This window comes from Delphinapterus leucas, chromosome 3, assembly GCF_059928025.1.
Source record: "Delphinapterus leucas isolate spDelLeu-1000000601 "Yukka" chromosome 3, BTC_Dleu_Yukka2, whole genome shotgun sequence".
Lineage (NCBI taxonomy): Eukaryota > Metazoa > Chordata > Mammalia > Artiodactyla > Monodontidae > Delphinapterus > Delphinapterus leucas.
The window spans coordinates 111081209-111098969 of NC_143131.1; the positions used below are offsets into that span (position 1 = coordinate 111081209).

General features: G+C 47.5%; 1 protein-coding gene across 2 annotated transcripts in view; it reads left to right on the forward strand.

Annotated features, from left to right (window-relative positions):
* The first annotated feature begins 4641 nt into the window (after positions 1 to 4641).
* The window catches only part of SLC22A4 (solute carrier family 22 member 4), a 56879-nt gene continuing 43759 nt past the window's right edge, over positions 4642 to 17761 (forward strand). Inside the window, exon 1 of one of the 2 annotated variants that reach the window (XM_089909305.1) lies at positions 4642 to 5319. In XM_089909305.1, coding sequence (XP_089765431.1) covers positions 4927 to 5319 — 393 coding nt within the window. In that variant the 5' untranslated portion in view covers positions 4642 to 4926. The remainder of the gene's footprint in view (positions 5320 to 17761) is intronic. The other variant, XM_022588755.3, reaches the window with a different exon arrangement.

Below are 17761 nucleotides of genomic sequence, written 5' to 3' on the forward strand. Positions count from 1 at the left end.
CTAGTGTTAGTGGGGATGGTAGGATTCTAGAATAGCAGAGGCTGGATGGTGACACTTAAACAACAGAGGCAGGGTGGATGTAATTACAGACCAAAGGGGCAACCAGAGGGCTTCAACCCATGGGATCTGTGGTGATGGCTAATACACCATGCTTTTCCTAGGAGTTAAATAAATGGGCAGATGACTATTACTTGACTTATATAACAACCTCACCCCCAAAAGGAAGAGCTAGTGATCAGAAGGCTGATGACAACTGCTACAATGGAAAATAGTGTTTCCTCATAAATTTCCCAGATCCAGGCCAGTTCACGAGCTCAGAGCCTATTAATTGAAAAGGAGTCCAAGTCTCTTTAAGGAAGAACCCTCCTATACTGCTAAAAGTATTTATGATAATTACTTCCCCAATCTTTCTCTGTAAGGGATCTGTGGCTATCTCAGACTACTCAGGCTGCTATAACAAAATACCACAGACTGGGTTGCTTAAACAATAGAAATTTATTTCTCACAATTCTGAAGGCTGGAAAGTCCAAGATCAAGTGCTGGCCAATTCAGTTCCTGTGAGAGTCTTTTTCCTGGCTTGTTGATATCTCTCTGGTGTCCCTTCTCATAAGGGCACTATCCCATCATGAAAACCCCACCCTCATGATCTAATCTAAACCTAATTATTTCCCAAAGGCCCCATCTCCAACCATACTTCCACACTGGAGGTTAGGGCTTTAACATATGAATTTGGCGGGGCGGGGGGGGGGGGGGGGACGCAATTCAGTCCATAGCAGTGGCCTTTAACCTGAGTAACTCTGGCCTGAGGAAAGGGAAAGACCCAGAGCTGTCAAGAGCTGTTGGATACAGAGTATGAGCTGGCCCTGATACTAAGGGACAGGAAGCACCATTAGGGTCCCCCAGTTATACTGGGGGCTCACGAAAGCCAGGTGGTAAGTGGAGTTCTCCTGCAAGCAAGTCTAGTGGATTTAAAGATCCACACTGGATCTTTAGTAGTTCCCTGGTCCCTAAGTGCATACCTAGGAGAGATACACTTAGCAGCTGGCAAGACCCTAACATTTACTCCCTGTCCTATTAAATAAGAGAAATTATGGTAGGAAGGACCAAACAGAAGCCTCTAACACACCCACATTTTTGACCAATTTATTACATCAGAAGTAAAGCCACCTCCTTGGAGGAATTACAGAGATTAGCACCAACATCAAAGGTTTTCTTCTTTATATCCCTCAGTATGGAGGATCAAAAGCTTTTTTTATGTGGGATGAATAGCAGTACATATCACTGTCTTGCCCTTAGGTTATGTTAATTCTCCGGCTCTCTGTCACAATATAGTATTTAGTGACTTTGTCTTGATATTCCATAGAACATCATGATGGTCCACTGTACTGATGACATAATGCTAATATATCATATCCTAGTGAGCAGATGTCCTAGTAAGACACATTCATACCAGAAGATGGGAGATAAAAAGTATGATTGAGGGCCTTCCATGCTGGTGAAGGTTTTTTTACCTTTTTGTTCCAGAGTGAGTTAAATGTATATAAAAGTTGACAAAGTAGTAAAATGAAACCCTAGGACCAATATTATGGCCAATCTTATTTCATCTATATCCTCACCCACTTCTTTCATTCCATATTATTTTGTTTTTGTTTTTGCGGTACGTGGGCCTCTCACTGCTGTGGCCCCTCCTGCCACGGAGCACAGGCTCCAGACGCGCAGGCTCAGCAGCCGTGGCTCCGCGGCATGTGGGATCTTCCCAGACCGGGGCATGAACCCGTGTCCCCTGCATCGGCAGGTGGACTCTCAACCACTGCGCCACCAGGGAAGCCCCATGTTATTTTGAAGCCAATTGGTGAAGTTATTAGGGATCCAGTAGTCTGAAGCATGCCAGGCCATCCTCTGTAATGTAAAGGCAAGTTGTTGTACCCTGTACCCTCTACCACTAATAAAAAGACATAGTGCTTGGTGAGAATACTGCTCTAACCCATTTAATGGGTGCCTTGGAAGGCTCCCACCTTTGAGTGAAGCCCAGAGCAAGAGAGAGCTCTACAATGTGTCCAACTATAGTACAAGGTTCCCTGCCATTTGGTCCACATGACCCAGCAGAATCAATGTTGCTAGAGATGTTCATGGTGATAAGGATGCTGGGTAGAGTCTCTGATAAGCCATAATAAAAGAGTTTCAGTAAGATCTCTAGGGTGCCAGAGCAAGGTCATGCCTTCTGTAGCAGGGAGCTATTTGCCTTTTGAAAAGCAGCTATTTGGCTATACCTGACAATGGGACATCAAGGGTCTATGCAACTAGAAATATCCAGTAAGAGCTAGTTATTGTCAAATTCTATCAAGTCATAAGATTAAGCAGGCACATAAGCAATCCATCATATAATAGAAATGGTAGAGTCAGGATCAGGATTGAGCAGGTCCATACAGTTCAGGTAAGTTAATGAACAGGTGGCTCAGACTCCATGACACCTACACCTCAGCTATACCAACACTTCTCCCTCAACTCAAACCTATGGTCTTATGGGGGTGGTTCTCTATAACCAACTGATAGAGGGAAAAAAATACTCAGCCCTGTCTCACAGGTGCTATCAGCCAAAAACTGGATTGTTTACTGCAACATAGCCCCACTTAGGAGTGGCCCTAAAGGACAATGGTGAAGGGAAATCCTCCCAATGGTCCAGCTATAAGCAGTGTACTTGGGCATTCATTTTGTATGGCAGGAGTAGTAGTTCAAGGTATGGACTTACATATACTCATGGGCTATGGCAAACAGTTTTGTGAAGTGGTACCTGCTGGCTCTCATACATGTACACCCTGAAAGTGCAGGGGAGTCGACCAGTGGAGCCAGAACTAGTAAACAAATGCCTCTTCATTCTCTAAGGCTCTTTAGAAGGTCCCAGCTGGATCAAATCCCAATTACCCACAGCAATTAGGGTTGGGAAAAAGCTAAGGCAAGTAAAAAGAGTGAGGCACTTGCCTCAGGTGCAAAATTTAAGGGGGTGCCAAGAAATTCAATAATCAAGATAAATAATATTTTAACACAGTATTTTTAAAAATCAAAACTAATATAAAAATCCATGATGAACAAAACATCAAAATTTTAAGATACAATCAGTTATTACTAATTTTTTCCTTTGGTCTCAAGCTCTAATGTCACAGCACATCACTGTCACTGATCCTGGTCAGTACCAATGACCAGTTCAATTACACAGTCTTGTGTCAGCCTTACCTCCTTCCCTGTTCACTCTACCTAGTCCTTCACTCTCTTCCTTGGGATCACTACTATAAATAAATGATCTCCACATAAATTCTTATCTCAGGCTTTGATTTTTTATTGGGGGACAGGGGAGGCTGAAATCTAAGCTAAGTAAGACAATGACCACAGGAAATATTGTTCAAAGAAGGATTCTTGTGAAAGGAAAGGGAAACGCTATTAACAATTCTACTGGACTAATAGGCATAAATCACAGCTGTCCTGGCACATCTAGACATATGGTCTTATTAAACATAAGGAAACTGAGGTTCCAAGGGGGTAGGAAGCCCCTCTCCCTGTAGACTGGAGGCTACAAAAAATGAGGCAGAAACGTCTCCCACCTCTTAACCAGGGCCTGGAGAAGCAAACACACTTGTACAAAATCTCCAAAGAGATGGGCCCTCAGCCTGTCAATCACATGTGCCTCAGGAACCCCAGGACTCCCACTGCAGGCCCAGGCTAGCTCACACAACAGCAGAGGGACCTTAAGCCTGGACACGAGCAGACTGGTCCCTGCTCTGGTTACCCTGCCAGAACTGGGCGGCAAACTGGACCTTCTCCTCCTCCCTTCCTCCCTCCCTCTGTTACCGGACCATGGGGTGCCCCTTCTGCAAACTTGAGGCCTCCAGTCCAAGAAGACTCTGGCAGCCAGCCTCGATGAAGAGCCCCAGGGCATCAAAATCAGAGCCCAGGAGTAGTGACAGCTGGGCCTCCATTACCGTGCTCTCACGAAGGACCAAGCTCCGTGTAGTATGTTCTCCAGAGGCCCCAAAAGGATTCTGGGACGACCCGGTAGTCCTTGCTCCCCACCTCCCCTCAGTCCGAGCTTGTCTCTGACGCACCGCGATCTTGATCATCCCTGTTTCCCCCTTTTCCGGGCTGTCCCGAAGCCGCCGGCAGGTGACTGAATCCAGCTTGGGGGTTGATGAGCGCCGGGTGGGCGGGCGCCGGCCACTTGCGCTGCGGCGGGCCAGAGGAGAGAGCGCGCTCCTGTCGCCCCTGCGCCCGCAGAGCATAGGCCCCACGCACTCGCCCGTCAGCGCCCCGCCCGAGGCCCTCCCCTTCGGGCTGGAAGCGGCAGAGGACCCCTGCCCGGGACGAGGTCTGTGGCGACGCCGACAGCCAGGGTCGAGGCCCGACCTCTCAAAGACCTTGCTCTGCGGCCTCGACTCTTCCCATTCGCCCGCTCGCCCGTGAGGCCCTACCCGGCAGCCTGGGGCTGGGCGCTCAGCACCTAGGGGGCGCGGGGGCCGGGGATGGGGCGCGGGAACTGGGCCTATTTTCCGTACGGAGGCGGCACCGCTGACCTCCTAGCCTCAGCGGGGTGTCTGGCGGGGTCGCCGGGGGCGAGGAGCAGAGCACGGGCGGAGCTGCCCCGGAGCCCCACCCCATCCAGCCCGCTGCCTCGCCCTGCCCCGCCCCAACCGGGATCGGGGTGTGGTCCCGAGTTTCTACCGTGGCTTCCAGCTTTGCGTCCAGCTCCCAGGAACCTTCCAACGCCCGCAGCCCGTTTCCTGGGAACGGTGCAGGCCGCGCGCCTCGCTTTCCCTCAGCCGGCCTGGCCCGCGAGAACGTTCTGACGCCCCCGGGGAACGCCTTCCACCGCGCGACACTGTCCAGGGAACGCTCTTATCATCCCTCGTTGCCAACTGCAGAGCAGCGGCGGGGAGCATGCAGGACTACGACGAGGTGACTGCCTTCCTGGGCGAGTGGGGGCTCTTCCAGCGCCTCATCTTCTTCCTGCTCAGCGCCAGCATCATCCCCAACGGCTTCAACGGTATGTCAGTCGTGTTCCTGGCGGGGACCCCGGAGCACCACTGTCGGGTGCCGGACACAGCGAACCTGAGCAGCGTGTGGCGCAACCACAGCCTCCCGCTGCAGCTGCAGGACGGCCGCAAGGTGCCTCACAGGTGCCGCCGCTACCGGCTCGCGACGATCGTCAACTTCTCGGCGCTCGGGCTGGAGCCGGGGCGCGACGTGGACCTGGAGCAGCTGGAGCAAGAGGGCTGCCTGGATGGCTGGGAGTTCAACCAGGACATCTACCTGTCCACCATCGTGACCGAGGTGGGTATGTGAGCGACCCAGTATCTGCATCAGTCCCCCTTGAGACACCCTGGCAGTGCCTGGGTCAGCGTCCCCCACTCATCAAACCTGGCCAGCAGTCACCTGGGTTATACTTCCAGCACAGGTGTGCAGCCCAAGAGAGCAGGACTCAGGCTCATTCCCCATCGGTTTGTCTTGTAGGGAGGGGATGAAGAAGGGAGAAGGGAAGCAGTTGTCAACTGCCTTTTCCTCTGGCAGTTTCACAGAAGACAAAGTTGTTTCCCAAGAGCCTAGATACCGCCAACCCCAGGCTCCCCAGATGGACAGCCTGAGTCAAGTTCCTGCCGTAGGCATGAGGAGGGGGTGTGGGGGATGCTGCTGAGCCACGTGTAGACACAAAGAAGAGTCTTGCTGCTGGGCAGGGCATGGGCAGGTGTGGTCTGTTCCCTGGCCACAGGCTTCTGGAAGCATCATGGGGTCTCCTGCTCTGCCATACAACTATGGTAAGGCTTGGGTCCTGTCCTGAGCCTCCAGTTTCTCTGAAAAGGAGCAGAAGGCCTCCTGATACGGGTGGAGTACAGACAGGGAACTAGAGGAGGCATAACCCTGGCCCCAGGGCACTCATGAAGGGACAGACTCACAGAGACCGTCTGAGCATAGGGCCCAGTGGTGGACAGAGGCTCTGGCTTATGCCATTAGCCCCTTAGCATCCTAAGTGGTTTGGTGGCAGGATTTCTAAGTTTCAGCAGTCAGAATACACACGTACTTTGTCCTCTGCATTTCCTGCTTTGCATCTGGTAAGGGCCAGGAGATGCTATGTCAGGGCACATCTCCTTCTGAGGAGGGTATCCTCATAGACTAGTTTCCTGCTATTAATCAGGCAGGTAGGATTCCCAGTTTCTGGCCCATCCTCTGCACCATGTGAAAACCTGAGCATGGCCTCTGCTAGTCTTTTATCCCCTTCCCCAGCACAATGTGGCAATAATTAGACACCATGTCTGGCCTTGTGCTGAACACCAGGCTATACACATCTGGGGTGTGGGGTCTGCTTTTGAAGCTCAGATACCAGCGGGAACACTGGCTGTGTTCGAGAGAGCTAACATCAAACCTGGTTAATAACAGGGTTCTGGAACCTGAATTCAAATACTGGCTGGCTTGTTGTGTGACCTGGGGCAAAAAAATGGCCTTCTCTATGGGGAACTCCTTTAAGAAGGGATGATAAATTTGAACTGAGTCTGGAAATATGAGCAGGACTTGTCCAGGCAAAGAACATGGAAGATTCTGGGAATGAGATTTCATAGATCAGGGTGGCTTGGAGTTCAATGGATGGCAGGTGAGGCTAGAAATGCCTACAGGGGCCTGTCCACAGTGAGCCTTGTAGGAATGTTGAAGAGTTGAGTATATTCTGAGGACAGCGAGGAAATAGTAAGGGTTCCAAGGAAGGGGTAACATGGTCAGATTTGTGTTATTAGAAAGAACTGTCTCAAGCTGCTATGAAAATCAAGAAGACCAGTGAGGAAGCTGTGGGAGTTGCCTTGGCAAGAGATGGGTGGCCAGCTGGGAGTGGTGGCTCTTAAGTCTATAAGACCAGTAGAAAGTGGGCTCAGCCTATGGAGCGCCTCTGGATTCCTCCAGCATTGGTTCCATGCCTACCTTGGGCCCTGAGGTGGCCGTGCTTCTCTGGCTTTGATCCCCTAGCAGGGGCTCCTAGTGCTTACCCACCCTCTGCCCACAGCCTGATCCTGAGGGATCCAAAAGTAGGGGCCAGCTCACCCCACCTTAGTTCCTAGAAGTGTGGTCAGCACCTGAGCTGGAGCTGGCCCTACTGGCTGCAGCCCTCCTTGACAGCTGGGTTGACCTGTCTCTTTCCCCTTCTTTACTGGTTTTGTTCACCTCAGGGTGTGAGGGGTAGGTAGCTGCTGGCTTACAAGTCCATAGCTATCCCTGTTGTACCCTGCTCACAAGGGCCTGTGGACACCTCTGGGGATGCACATCATCCCACACTCACACACATGCACCAGGATTTGCTTTTTTCAGCAGCCTTTCCCTTCCTTGCTACCTTTTTGGGTGCTGGGAGTAAAATAAAAGGCAAAGGAGCACTAATGGTTGGGAGGAAGGAGGGGAGAAGCATGAAAGTGAGTAGGGGGGAGGTGGTTCTGCCTAGAAAGGTGGTGACACAAGGAGGAACTCTGGAGTCAGACAGGTGGGTCTGTTCTGACCCCACCCCCAAGCACTGGGCTGACTTAAATAGGTTGCATCACTGCTCAATCAATGCCTCAATTTCCTTATCTATAAAAGGGGACACAAGCAAATGAAAAGATGCTCAACATCATTAATCATTAAGGAAATGTAAATCAAAACCACAATGAGATGTCACCTCACATCCATTAGGTTGGCTGCTATTAAAAACAAACAAAACAGAAAAATAACAAACAAAGATGTGGAGAATTTGGAACCCTCATGCACAAAATGTAAAATGGTGCAGCCACCATAGAAAACAGTGTGGCAGACTCAATAAATTAAAAATAGAATTATCGTATGATCCAGCAATATCACTTCTGGGTGTATATTCAAAAGAATTGAAAGGAGGATCTTGAAATATTTGTATACCCATGTTCGTGGCAGTATTATTCACAATAGCCAAAGAGGTAAAAGCAACTCAAATGTCCAGCAACAGATGAGTGGATAAATAAAATGTGGTATATACATACAGTGGAATAGTATTCAGCCTTAAAAAGGAAGGAAATGCTGACACAATGCTACAACATGAATGAAACTTGAGAACATTATGCCAGGTGAAATAAGCCAGACACAAAAAGACAGAAACTGGGGCTTCCCTGGTGGCGCAGTGGTTGAGAGTCCGCCTGCTGATGCAGGGGACACGGGTTCGTGCCCTGGTCCAGGAAGATCCCACATGCCGCGGAGCGGCTGGGCCCGTGAGCCATGGCCGCTGAGCCTGCACGTCCGGAGCCTGTGCTCCGCAATGGGAGAGGCCACAACAGTGAGAGGTCCGCGTACCACAAAAAAAAAGACAGAAACTGTATGATTTCACTTATATGAGATATGAAGAGTAGTCAAGCTCATAGAAACAGAAAGTAGAATGGTAGTTGCCAAGGGCTGGGAGGAGAGGGAAACAGGGAGTTATTTAATAGACATAGAGTCTCATTTTGCAAGATGAAAAGAGTTCTGGAGATTGGTTGCATGATAATGTGAATATATTTAACTCTACTGAACTGTACACTTAAAAATTGTTGAGATGGTATATTTTATGTTGTGTGAATTTTATTACAGTTGTTAAAAATGAGAATCGTAAGAATGTCCAGCTTATCCAAGTTGTTGGGAGGATTCGATGAGATCATGTGCCATGCTATATCCCATAGCACCAGCAAAATGGGCATCATAGGTGGGTGGATGAGGAGTGGAAAGGGCAAGACCTCATCACCTCTGGCTGCGCACCATGGGCATTGTGGGAGCTGTTCTAATGTCCAGGTTGCAGCCAGTATAATGGGTGATGAGACTTGCTGGAGGCAGAGCCCCTTTCCCAGGGTGGAATTCTAGGGCCCAGAGAATAGGACACAGGTCTGAATCTACTGTGCCAGGGGGAGAAATGGTCTCAGCTCCCCAACAAGATCAAGCGCAGAGGCCCTGAGTAAGTTCTCTGCATCTCTCTGGCACCATACAGGTAGAGGGACCACCCTCAGATTGTCTCTGCTTTATACCTCTGAAGGGATCTCCTGATGGGCATACCCTTTGGGACAGAGAAGCCCACCTGAGCCAACCCCCTGACCCTTTCACAGGGAAGACGGGTCAGCCAGGGACCCAAGGATGGCATGTTCTGCTGTGAAAATGCCTTTTAGAGAATGCCAGGAGGCGGGAACCTGGTGTCTGAGTTGGGAACTGTGTGGGTGCGTCTGCCTATGTGTATAGGTGTATAAGGTAGTTTCCTTCCTCTAGGAACTCATGGGTGGAGCTGCAGGCAGCTATGCCCTTCACCATGATAGAACGTCCAACAAAGGGCCTGGGCCTCTGGAGGCACTAGCCTTGTGCTGTCTTTCTTGGGACCTGGGGTCAGGGCTTGGACAGAACAGGACACATTGATTCTCCACCCACAACCCAAAGGTATGAAATAGGAACAAGGGAGCCTTATCCTCTGCTAACAGGGTGCTTATGGGGGGCACTAGGAGCAGCGAAGGCGGGAACGATGAGACAGACCGAGCTTGGCATCTGACTGACAACTACATGGGACTCCATGTGGCACCTCATAGAGATGTACCTCTTTTGGGGCCTGGGTGGGCTCTGCCAAAGGTGAAGAGTTTAGGCTGTTATCTTTCCATCAGGCCTGCAGGCTGCCCTGGAATACTGCTGGCTAGTGTGAGACTGGCAACTTGGCTGTTGGGACAGCCTGAATATTAACCAAGTTCACAACCCAGACCTGCCCTCTGGCAGATTCCAAAGGGGATAAAGTGGGGACCTCTGCCTCCAGCCAGTACCAACAGACTTTTATTTCCAGTCAGTGCTTCAGAAAGAGAACAAATAAAGGAGACTGAGGGGCTTTCCCTAGCTCTGGCCTGAATTTGCTTCCCTGTTTGTTTATCAGCTGCCCCACGCCAAACAGTTTGCCTGTTGCCTCTAAGCTCTGTTCCTCTGACAAACGCCACCAGGATCTCAGAATGTGCCTTTGTTTTGAGGCTGCTTCACCCGAACCTTCTGCCAAGTTTCTGGACAAACAGACTTTGTCCATCTCTCCTGGTGGGCAGCAGAGCCCTCACACTTTGTCCAAGAGGTAGGGTGGTGCGTTGACAAAAACAAGGCTTGGCAGAGCTGGTCAGAAGAGCTGCAGGTGCCTCAGGCTTCGGAAGGGACTGTTATTTCTTCTTTGTGACAGGCTATATTCGATTTATATTCAAGGCTAACGCAGGCCTGCCTTGTTATCTGAAGCCTTGGTATGGTTTTAAGCATGTCTGTACAGTCCAAAAAAAAAAAAGCAAAAAAAAGGCAGGGATCCCCATTTGAAGCAGAGAGAATGGAGGCTCTGGGGAAAGGCTTGGCTGACTCACATGCCCTAGCGATTGGCACAGACAGCGCAAGGCTGGTGGCTCTTGCTCTGTGTTTGCAGGACTGGAAGGCAGGTTCATAGTGGCACCTTCTAGAGTTGCCCCTTGGTGCTACGTGGCTGGCACAGACCCCATCCTATTTGCTCTCATTTCCAGAGTGGAGCCTGGTAGAGCTGTGTTGGATCTAATGTCAGGACGCAAGTGGGAGAGCCAGGTCCCTGAGTGCCCCTTCTTCCCTCAGGCCCCTCCATTCCATTCCCACCATCCCATTTAAACTACCTGGGTCTTCTGCTTTGGCTCCACCTCTGATGACCACAGAACTGAGGCCTCTCCACCTATGGGTGCTTTTTCTTTACCTCTAATATAAAGAAAAAAAGACACTGAGAACATTTTAGGATTTAGCCTCCCTCCATCTCCTGAGCTCCAAGTTGCAGAGGCTAATTCCTGGTGAGTGCAGCCAGGAGACTTGGGGATCCCATCCTCCACTCAGCCCATATTAATATAGTGGCGCCTCTACTCCAGGTTCCACGGGCTGAGAATATTGAGGCCCTGGTTGCCCTTGTCCCAGCTTATTGTAGAGTGGAGATTCCATGCCAGGAGAGGCAAGCCAAAAAAAGGGATGCTACCACCTCCAACCAGCCTCTAACTCATAAGGCAGGGGATGTCATTCTGAGGGCACTTTTCCTTCCCCCCAGTCCTGGAGCAGGGGCTCAGAGATTTTCCCCAGGGGAAAAGTAGTCCATAACAACAGAGAGCTCTGAAGCTGTCCCCACAGGAAATAACTTCATTTGAAACAAGATGTGCAGAAGTTGAAGCCTAAGAGTGCTCTTTAAAACAATGGAGACTGTGGTAGTAAACAATTAAGAGGAGACTGGTAGCTCCATTTGAGCAACAAGCTAACCCATAGGGCAACTAGATTACCAGAGAGAACCAGAAAAAGAGACAGCTCAGAGCAGTCAGAACAAACCTCAAAGACTTGCCTCAAAACTACTCCTTCAAAGGGGCTTGAATTTAATTGAGCTAGACTATAGAATGATTTGTGCCCCAGAGCATTGTTGAAAACAATAAAGGAATGAGCCAGTAATTGGTGGAGCCTAACAGCTAGGTGTGATATCAGCAGAGGCAAACAGCTTAATAGAAAAACTGGGGAAAGAGACAGTCAAAAAGAGCCCTGCTAAAACCATTGTCATCCCAGGGTGACTGTGTACATGCCCAAGGCTGTGCCCTCTGAGGAGCAACATCAGAGGCTTCACACTGCAGGGGAAATAGTCTTCACTAAAGGTCCAGCCAAGTCATTAAACAAATAAACAAACAAACAAAAACAAAGACAAGCACCCCCAGGGTTGGGGGGGCTGTTCAATACTCAGAGTTTCCACAATATATTTCCTGAAATGTCCAGTTTTTAACCAAAAATTACAATACATGCAAAGAAACAGGAAAATATAACCCAAACTCAGGGGAAAAAAAAGCAGGAAATAGAAATTGCCTGAAAGGGCTTAGATGTTAGATCTAACAAAAACTTCAAAGCAGCCATCATAAATATGTTCAAAGAACTAAAGGAATTCATGTTTTAAAAAGTAAAAGAGGGGCTTCCGTGGTGGTGCAGTGGTTAAGAATCCACCTGCCAATGCAGGGGACATGGGTTCAAGCCCTGGTTTGGGAAGATCCCACATGCTGTGGAGCAACTAAGCCCATGTGCCACAACTACTGAGCCTGCGCTCTAGAGCCCGTGAGCCACAACTACTGAAGCCCACGTGCCTAGAGCCCGTGCTCTGCAACAAGAGAAGCCCCTGCAATGAGAAGCCCACGCACCGCAACTAGAGAAAGCAGGTGCACAGCAACAAAGACTCAACACAGCCAAAAATAAATAAATTTATTTTTAAAAAAGCAATAAAAAAAAGTAAAAGAAGGTATGATGACAATGTCCCATCAAATACAGAATACCAATTAAGATATAAAAATAAAAGCTATAGGGCTCCCCTGGTGGCGCAATGGTTGAGAGTCCGCCTGCCGATGCAGGGGACACGGGTTCGTGCCCCGATCCGGGAAGATCCTAAGTGCCGCGGAGCGTCTGGGCCCGTGAGCCATGGCCACTGAGCCTGCGTGTCCGGAGCCTGTGCTCCACAACGGGAGAGGCCACAACAGCAAGAGGCCCGCGTACCACAAAATAAATAAATAAATAAATAAATAAATAAAATCTATAAAAAAGAGAATCAAATAGAAGTTCCGGAGTTGAAATATACAGTAACTGAAAGTTAAAAATTCACTAGAGAGCCTTAATAGTAGATTTGAACAGACAGAAGAAAGAATCAGCAAATTTGAAGACAGAGCAATATAAATTATGTAACCCAAAAAACAGAAAAAAGGAATGAAGAAAAATGAACAGGGTCTTAGAGAAATGTGGAACACTGTTAACCAGACCAACATGTGCATAATGGGAACACTAGAAGGAGAGGAGAGGAAGGAGCAGAAAAAAAAATAGTGAAAGAAATAATGGCTGAAAACTTCCCAAATTTGATGAAAAACATTAATCTACACAGCTCAGCAGCTCAACTCCAAATAGAAGAAACAAAAAGAGTTTTGCACACAGACACATCATGGTAAAGTTATTTACAGTTAAACACCAAGGGGAATTTTTAAAACAGCAAGAAAAATAAGACACATACAGGGAAACCCCAATAATATTTATATTTGGCTTCTCATAAGAAACAAGAGAGGCCAAAAGGCAGTGGGATAACATATTCAAAGTGCTGAAAGAAAAGACACATCAACCAAAAATGTTGTATCTAGCAAAACTATCTCTTAAAAATGAAATAAAGACATTTGCACACACAGACACACGCATGCATGCACACACAAACCTGAGAGAATTTCTTGCTACCAGTGCTGCCTTACAAGAAATACTAAAGGAAGTTCTTCAGGAATAATTTTTTTTTAATGCACAACTTATTCTCTGAAAACTACAAGGCATCTTTGAAAGAAATTAAATAAGATGTAAATACAGTAAGTCCCCTACATATGAACCTTCAAGTTGTGAACTTTCAAAGATGCGAACGTGCGTTCGCGTGTCCAATCACATAAGGCGTGAGTGAAACTGCAGCTTGCCCTGTCTCTCATTGCTGATGATCCTTCAGCTCTACCATCTCCCACCTCCTCTCCCTCCTCCAGTCAGTAACTTTTCTTGCCTGTTCACTCCATGCCAGCCCCTGTATGCCAGCTGTTGTACTGTACCACTGTACTTTTCAAGGTACTGTACTGTAAGATTAAAAATGTTTTCTTTATTTTTTGTGTTTGTTATGTATTGTTTGTGTGAAAAGTATTATAAACCTGTTACAGTACAGTACTATATAGCCGATTGTGTTAGTTGGGTACCTAGGCTAACTTTGTTGGACTTACAAACAAATTGGACTTACAAGTGTGCTCTCAGAACAGAACTCGTTTGTATGTAGGGGAATTACTGTAAATGGAAAGACATCTCACGTTCTGTTCATGAAGCAGAAGACAATATTGTTAAGATGGCAAAACTCCCCAGATTGATCTACAGATTCATTACAAGAGGTGTTCACTATCATTAGTCATTAGGGAAATGCAAATCAAAACCACAAGGAGAGGGGCTTCCCTGGTGGCGCAGTGGTTGAGAGTCCACCTGCCGATGCAGGGGACACGGGTTTGTGCCCCAGTCCAGGAAGATCCCACATGCCGCAGAGCGGCTGGGCCCGTGAGCCGTGGCCGCTGAGCCTGCGCGTCTGGAGCCTGTGCTCCGCGACGGGAGAGGCCACAGCAGTGAGAGGCCCACATACCGCAAAAAAATAAAAAAATAAAAAAAAAAATAAAAACCCACAAGGAGATACATCTTAACACCCCTGGGATGGTTAAAATTAAAAAGACAAACAATAGGGACTTCCCTGGTGGCTCAGTGGTTAAGGATCTGCCTGCCAATGCAGGGGACATGGGTTCGATCCCTGGTCCAGGAAGATCCCACATGTCGTGGAGCAACTAAGCCTGTGCGCCACAACTACTGAGCCTGAGCTGTAGAGCCTGTGAGCCACAGTGACTGAGCCCGCGAGCCACAACTAGTGAAGCCCACACACCTAGAGCCGGTGCTCCGCAACAAGCGAAGCCACCGCAATGAGAAGCCCGCACACCGCAACAAAGAGTAGCCCCCCCTCACCGCAACTAAAGAAAGCCCACATGCAGCAACAAAGACCCAACCCAGCCAAAAATAAATAAATTAAAAAAAAAAGACACACAATAACAAGTGTTAATAGGAATATGGAAAAATTAAAACCCTCGTTCATTGCTGTTGGGATTGTACAATGATGCAGCCACTTTAGAAAACATTTTTCAAGTTTCTCAAAAGGTTGAACATAGATTTATCATATGACTCAGTGATTCTACTCCTCATATATACCCAAGAGAAATGAGAACATATACACTTGCAAAGTGTTGTACACAAAAGTTTATAGCAGCTTTATTCATAATAGCCGAAAAGTGGAAACAATCCAAATGTCTATCAACTGATAAATGGCTAAATAAAAGGTGGTATATCCATACAATGGTATATTATTCAACCATAGAAAGGAATGAAGTACTGATATTTGGTACAACAACATGGATAAACCTTGAAAACATTATGCTAAGTGAAAGAAGCCAGTCACAAAAGACTATATATTGTATGATTCCACTTATATCAAATGTCCAGAATAGGCAAATTCATAAGTATATTAGTGATTGCCACAGGCTGAGGAAAGAGAATGGGAAGTGACTACTAATGGGCATGGGGTTTCTTTCAGGAGTGATGAAACCATTCTAAAATTGGATAGTGCTGATGATTGCACAATTCTGTGAATATAGTAAAAACCACTGAATTGTAAACATAAGAATGAATTTTATGGTGTGTAAATTATACCTCACTAAAGACCTTATAAACAAAAAGAATTAAGTAGCCAGCTTTTCCCCCCCAATGGTCAGGAAATTTCCAGTTTTAAGTCTGCAACTAAGTTATAAAGAAGAAATTGTGGGTGGATATATATACTATTATTAACTAACTACTACTTCCTCTTCTTCCCCCCGAATGAAAAATATAACTATAAGAGAACACATAGAAATCCATTCTTAAATGAACCATTGCTAGTTTTTCATTCACAGCTGTCTCTGAGATTGAAGTCCATTTATAAAGGGATTTTAAACCTTGTGGTAAAAGCTTTTCTGGTTTTTAGTCATTGAATAGAAAGTTCTGTTTTCTAACAATCTCTTCTGCCTAGTCAGGTTTAAGTATAACCTGCTTTGCTTATTCATTAATGCTGTTTGTTATAAGTCATGGTTTTGGTTAGGACAAAGGCATGAGATTAGTAGAAAGGGAACTACCATTTAATGAGGCCTGTAATGTGTCACTGTCAGACACACTACTTACATTTCCCGTCCAATGCTCGTAACAACCTCAAGAGGGAGTATTATTGTCACCTCTTTGAAGATGAGAAAACAGGCTAATGGAGGTGAATGAGTGGCCCAAAGTCACACAGCTGGAAGTGGTAGAACCCAAGAGAGCCTGTGCTCTTTGCTCAACATGAGGCTGCCTTCCAGAGTTCTCAGTTCTATGCAGGTCACAGGGATACACTTATCTTTATGATCCTTTATGGCTTTGGTAAAGGCTAAAATTGCTAGACTTTGGTTACTTGGAGAGTTCAAGGTTGAGGGTGATTTTCAAAGGACAGTGTGTGAGGGACTTCCCTGGTGATGCAGTGGTTAAAAATCTGCCTGCCAATGCAGGGGACACGGGTTTGAGACCTGCTCAGGGAAGATCCCACATGCCGCGGAGCAACTAAGCCCGTGTGCCACAACTACTGAGCCCACATGCCACAATTACTGAAGCCCACCCTCCTAGAGCCCGTGCTCTGCAACAAGAGAAGCCACAGCAATGAGAAGCCCGCACACTGCGACGAAGCGTAGCCCGTTTGCTGCAACTAGAGAAAGCCCGCGCGCAGCAACAAAGACCCAACGCAGCCAAAAATAAATAAATAAATGTAAATTTAAAAAAAAAAAGGACAGTGTGTGATACCACACATTTCCAAACTAATTTTCCATTACTCCTAATTGTTCAACATTCATTCATCGACAATTTGTTAAGCATCTACCACGTGCCTAGCCTTGTACATGCATTAGTTATCTAGAATGATTATATGAACGTGTTCAGGTTTTAGAACTCTGTCCACCTGGAGAAGGTTGAGCAGGAGGTGCCTCTTTTCCTCTCTAGCCAGAGAGCACAGTGGCCCAGAACAAAGCCCACCCCACCCAGGACAGCTGGGCTTATGCATGCACATGTGCACACCTGATCTGTCCTGTAAAGTATGCTTGACCTTGAGCTTTGTGGAGGCAGTGACCATGTCTGCTTTGTGCCCCATACACAGTCTGGCCCAGAGCATGTGCTCAGTGATGGTTGAATAAATGGTTAAGCAATTCCTTTTACCAATCCACTAGAACTCAGGCTAGTCACTTCATTGCGCTGTGCCTTCATTAACTCATTTGTAAAATGGGGATAAAGAGAACACCCATTTCACATGGCAACTTTGAGATCCCATGAGTAATACAAGGCACCCAGTGAGCACACAATAGACTGTACTTGTCCTTTCTATTATTATTACTGTTGAGGGCATGAGACGCATATTCTTCTAGGCCAGGAGTGACCTCATGTCCCCTATTACCTTGTGACGTGGTTTTTTGTTTTTTAAAGCAGAGCTGAAGGCTAGATGGCCCAGCCAAATGGAGCTTACTCTGCTCTGTTAGGGAACATTGGTCTAAGACCTTGAGGATGAGACAGACACAGTAATCCTGTGAGAGCACATCCAGTGCCTCAACCCGGCACAGTTTGGGACATTCTACTCTTTGTCTATGGTGTGTGTGGGAATGTGGGTTATGTTTCAGTAATGGTGGTATTTGACCTTAAAGCACAGCTCCAGAGCGATGCCAGGCAGCTCCTCACCAGGCCATCAGCCATTAGCCTCTGAGCTGACTGTGTGTATGTATGTATGCTTGTGTGTGCGTGTGTGTACACACATGTGCAGTGACCCACGGGACAGTTCTGTCTCATCAAGGAAAAGACTGTCTCCCACTGGTCCTGCCATGTCATTGTTAACCACAGGGAGTTCCCTGGGACGTGGCTATTGAGGCCCCAAGACACACCCCTAGAAACCCCAAGGGACTGGGGCAGGCAGGACCTGGCCTCCTTAAGAATAGCCCCGTGGAGAAAACAGGCTGGCAGCTGATTTATTGGACCCCAGTTCCATAAGCCGCAGTGAAAACTTTATCTGCCAATCTTGCAGGTCTCTTGCAGCTTTTGAAAAGACTCTCTGGGTACAGTAATTCCCCAAGAGGGAACCCAGCCTTGGAACCAACCATAAGTAGCCATGAGG